This window comes from Bubalus kerabau, chromosome X, assembly GCF_029407905.1.
Source record: "Bubalus kerabau isolate K-KA32 ecotype Philippines breed swamp buffalo chromosome X, PCC_UOA_SB_1v2, whole genome shotgun sequence".
Classification (NCBI taxonomy): Eukaryota; Metazoa; Chordata; class Mammalia; order Artiodactyla; family Bovidae; genus Bubalus; species Bubalus kerabau.
In genome coordinates this window covers 19,221,835-19,226,705 of record NC_073647.1, presented here as the reverse complement: position 1 = coordinate 19,226,705, position 4,871 = coordinate 19,221,835, and the positions used below count along the sequence as shown (strand labels likewise).

The 4,871-nt window shown below is 45.7% G+C and overlaps 1 protein-coding gene across 1 annotated transcript; it reads right to left on the bottom strand.

Annotated features, from left to right (window-relative positions):
* Positions 1–1,321: 1,321 nt before the first annotated feature.
* Positions 1,322–1,651, bottom strand: LOC129639876 (histone H2A-Bbd type 2/3-like). The gene has a single exon (XM_055565161.1). The coding sequence runs from the start codon at positions 1,649–1,651 to the stop codon at positions 1,322–1,324; it is 330 nt and encodes a 109-aa protein (XP_055421136.1).
* Between the last annotated feature and the right edge of the window lie 3,220 nt (positions 1,652–4,871).

The window sequence follows — 4,871 nt, the reverse complement described above, 5'->3', positions numbered from 1 at the left end:
TTCTTATTTTAGCACAACTATACTTTTATATGGGCTTCCCTGGTGGCTCAGTGGTAAAGAATCCCCCTGCCAGTGCAAGAGAAGCAGGTTCAATCTCTGGGTGGGGAAGGAAATGGCAACCTGCTCCAGTATTCTAGCCTGGGAAATTTCATGGACAGAGGAGACTGGCAGGCTACAGTCCATGGGGTTGCAGAGACATGACTGAGCAACTAAACAGCATTTTTTTGCATATTTTAAAAGTATCTTTTATGTTGTATATTATATATATATATATCATATATGTTTCTAATTCTTCTAACCATTATTCTGAAATGGTGTCAGGTATTTTGTTCTCATTATTTAAAATGAAGAAATAAAGGTCAGTAAAAGGCTAGTACCCTATCAGGGAAGCAGCAGTAGGTATAAAGTTTCTTACTAATCAAATCCAAACTACCTAAGGCATAAAGAAATGGCATTAATTTTAAAACGTGGATCTCACACATGGTTACTACTCCAGCTTTCTAGGCTAAAGGTCCATTTCCACGGTGATATGCAAATCAAGTCGCTGGAGGCGGAGCCTGGCCCCACAAACATCACATATGCAAATTGCGGGTGGTGTCATGCCCGCCGTTGCTAGATGACCTTTTTTATGCAGGTTGCCAAGCAGGGCATCTCCTGACATCTCTAAAGGAACATGACCAAAAAGTTAACTCGACCCCACATGACCCTGATTTTGACTTTGCATATGTGCTGGTTGTGTCCCACCCACCCCAATCCCCATCCCACTACAGTCTTACTGTCTAGGCCACTGCCCCCATGGGAATTCATGTCAAGCACACTGTCCACCCACCCCTGCATCCCGTGCCATGGCTTTGTCCATCACCTTGCCCTCTTCACCCTATTACAACGCCGCCCTCACTGTCTTGAGCGTCACCACCAGGACCCGGTCCCTCTGCGGACTTGGCCTGGCTCCCACTTGCTCAGAGCCAATGGGAGAGCCTTCAGTTCCCTCGCCTCCCCCAAGACCCCACTCCACCCCCACCTCTGCTGCAGCCAGCCTCTCCCACCCAGGGCCACACCATGCACTATCACCATGAGTGACTTCTCCTCTCTGCCTGCCATCCCCGACTCCATCCACACCCGCAACACTCCCCATCTGCTCCAACCAGACCCCCGACCTCCATCCCTCCAACAAAGCGTGTCCCACCACCACCTTCCAGACCAAGTGACTGAAGCACACAAGGATGTCTTGAAACACTTTATTGATTTGACATTACTGGGCCCAAGGCACCTGTCCGGGGGCCAGGGACTGGCCACTGGGGACCCAGGTGTAGTTGGGCAGCTAGTGTGGACCCGGGGCCACCAGGGAGATGGTTGTCATCCCAAAAATGCTGCTGAGCAGAGCATTGTTGTGGATCGCCATGTCCAACAACTTGGGGGTGATGTGCGTCTCACCGCTTTTCTGGGCCTCATTGCCTGCCAGCTCCAGGACCTTGGACATCAGGTCCTGAATGATCGCTGCTAGGAAGACTGGTGCAGATGAGCTCAGGCGCTGGGCGTAGTGGCCTTTGCGCAGGAGGTGCTCTATGTGGCTCACAGAGACGAACAGCTCAGCCCGGGCGGTGCGGGAGCGGATACCAGACGACCTCTGATGGCCCCTTTTCTTCGGCATGCTGGCTGTTGAGCCTGCTTTCTCCAAGGCCTTGCTCTTCTTTGCGATGGGAAGAGATGCGGTGGGATAAGGTGCGATGAGATGAGATACGGTGAGATGAATCAGTTAGTTCCAACCTCTCAAGACAACTGCTGCTCTCAGATCTCTCTACTCCGTATCCTAGAAACCACGGGCTGGCGCCTCATTGGTCGGGACGCATGCTCTGTGACACATAGACCCTGTGAGGTCATTGCTTTCTCGTGCTCCCCACCCCTCCCCCAACCCCCACAGGCCTGGGCCTGCAAAGAAATGATGCTGGCAGAATCCTGCTCACCCTGCCCACTGGACCCTTTCTTTGTCAAAACTCTCCCTTTCCACTGCACAGGAGCTTTGTACAGAAAAGGCAGCAGACCACCCAGTGGCACCAAGTATACACTGGTGGTGCTGGGCCACCATCATGACTGTATCTAGTTCCAAAATGTTGGCACCACTGCAAAGAGAAACCCCTGTACCTGGCCAGACAATTATTCCCCACTGCCCCGTCCTGCAGTTTCCCCTACCCCACCCCACCCCACAGTCCTCAGGCAACCACTCATCAGCTTCCTGTCCACAGCCCTTTGCCTATTCTGAAGACTTCCTAGAGATAGAGGCATACAATAAATATGTGGCCTTCTGTCACTGAGCATAGGGTTCATGCACATATGAATGAATCTGTAGCATGAATCAGTACTTCTTTCCTTTTCCTGGTTGAATAATATTCCACTGTATGGCTAGACTACACATGTTTTGTATCCACTAGGCAGTGGATGGACATTTGGGTGACTTCTCCTTTGTGCATATTGGGAATAGTGCTATGATGGACATTCCTGTACAGGTTTCTGTTTTCCACTCTTTGGGATTTATGTCCATGTATAGATTTATGGGTTTATTTCCATACTGTTAATTCTATTTCACTGATCTATGTGTCTATCCTTATGCTAGTACCACACAGTTTTGGTAACTGTAGCTTTGGAGTAAGTTTTGAAATCCAGAAGTAGGTGTTCATCATGCCTCGGTATACTTTACTGAAATATATACTGTTAGTCTGTTTCCCTGCCTTCCTGAAAGGGACCTAGAGTTTTTTAGTCAGTGTGATTTTGAATTAGGAGAATACCTTTTGGTGACTATTGGACACTGGCTCTGATCTCACACTAATTCCAAGATGCCCAAGTGTCACTATGGTCCATCAGTCATAGTAGGAGCTTATGGAGGTCAAGGGATCAATGAAATTTCAGCTCAGGCTCATCTCCATTGGAGCCGGTGTATACCCAAACCAATCCCATGCTTATCTACACAGTTCTGGAATGCAAAATTAAGATAGACATGTTCAGCAACTGGAAGACTCCACAACAGACCTGCAAAGTGAGGGCTATTTTGGTAGGGATGGCCAAATGAAAGCAATTAGAATTGCCTCTATCTAGAAATAAAGTAAACCAAAAGCCTTGCACATACCTGAATGGATTTCAGAGATTTGCAGCACCATCAAGGGCTACAAACATGCAGGAGTGATGATTTACTCCATACTCCCATTAAAGTAGCCTATTTGGCCTGTGCAGAAAACAGATGGTCTTGGAGAATGACAGTGTATTTTTATTAGCTTGACCAGGTAGTGATTTCAATTTCAGGTGCTATACCAATGTAGTTTCATTGCTTGAGCAAATTGACATCCCCAGTGCTACTTGCCCCCTTCATGGATCACAGCCTTGTTGTGGTGAAGGTGCTTGCATAACTCAGTGAAGCTATGAGCCATGCCATGCAGGGCCACTGAAGACAGATGGATCTTGGTGGAGAGTTCTGACAAATCGTGGTCCACTGGAGGAGGAAAATGGCAACACACTCTAGTATTCTTGCCTCTAGAACTCCATGGGCAATAGGAAAAGGTAAAAAGATATGATGCCAGAAAATGAGTTCCCCAGGTTGGAATTTGTCCAATATGTTACTGGTGAAGAGTGGAGGGCAATTACTAATAGTTCCAGAAAGAATGAAGTGGCTGGGCTAAGGCAGAAACGATGCTCACTTGTGGATGTGTCTGGTGGTGAAAGTTAAGTCTGAACTGTAAAGGACAATATTGCATAGGAACCAGGGAAGTTAGGTCCATGAATCAAGGTAAACTGGATGTGCTCAAGCAGGAGATGGCAAGAGTGAACATAGACATCTTAGGAATCAATGAACAAAGTGAATAATGGGAATGGACCAATTTAATTCAGATGACCATTATATCTACTACTGTGGGCAAGAATCCCTTAGAAGAAATGAAGTAACCATCATAGTCAACAAAAGAGTCTGAAATGCAGTACTTGGGTGCAATCTCAAAAATGACAGAATGCTCTCAGTTTGTTTCCAAGGCAAACCATTCAATATCACAGTAATCCAAGTTTATGCTCCAACCACTGATGCTGAAGAAGCTGAAATTGACTGGTTCTATGAAGACCTACAACACCTTCTAGAACTAACACCAAAAAAAAAAAAAAAAAAAAAAAGATGTCCTTTTCATCATAGGGGATTGGAATGCAAAAGTAGGAAGTCAAGAGCCACCCAGAATAACAGGCAAATTTGACCTTGGAGTACAAGATGAAGCAGGGCAAAGGCTAAGAGAGTTTTGTCAAGAGAACATACTGGTCATAGCAAACACCCTCTTCCCACAACACTACACACAGACATCATCAGATGGTCAACACCAAAATTAGATTGATTATATTTTTTTCAGGCAAAGATGCAAAAGCTCTATATAGTCAGCAAAAACAAGACATGGAGCTGACAGGGCTCAGATCAGGAGTTTCTTATTGCAAAATTCAGGCATAAATTGAAGAATGTAGTGAAAACCAATAGGCCATTCAGGTATAACCTAAATCAAATCCCTTATGATTATACAGTGGAGGTGACAAGTAGAATCAAGGGATTAGACGTGGTAGACAGAGTGCCTGAATAACTATAGATAGATGTTCATAACATTGTACAGTAGGCATTGACCAAAACTATCCTCCCAAAATAGAAATGCAAGAAGGCAAAGTGATTGTCTTTGGAGGTTTTACAAGGCAAAGGAGGTTTACCAACAGCTGAGAAAAGAAGAGAACCAAAAGGAAAAGGAGAAAGGGAAAGATATACCCAACTGAATGCAGAGTTCCAGAGAACAGCAAGGAGAGATAAGGAAGACTTATTAAATGAACAATGCAAATAGATAGAGGAAAGCAACAGATTGTGT

Excerpts from the sequence above, each read along its gene's own strand:
- LOC129639876 (XM_055565161.1), bottom strand. The coding sequence starts at position 1,651 with ATGCCGAAGAAAAGGGGCCATCAGAGGTCGTCTGGTATCCGCTCCCGC.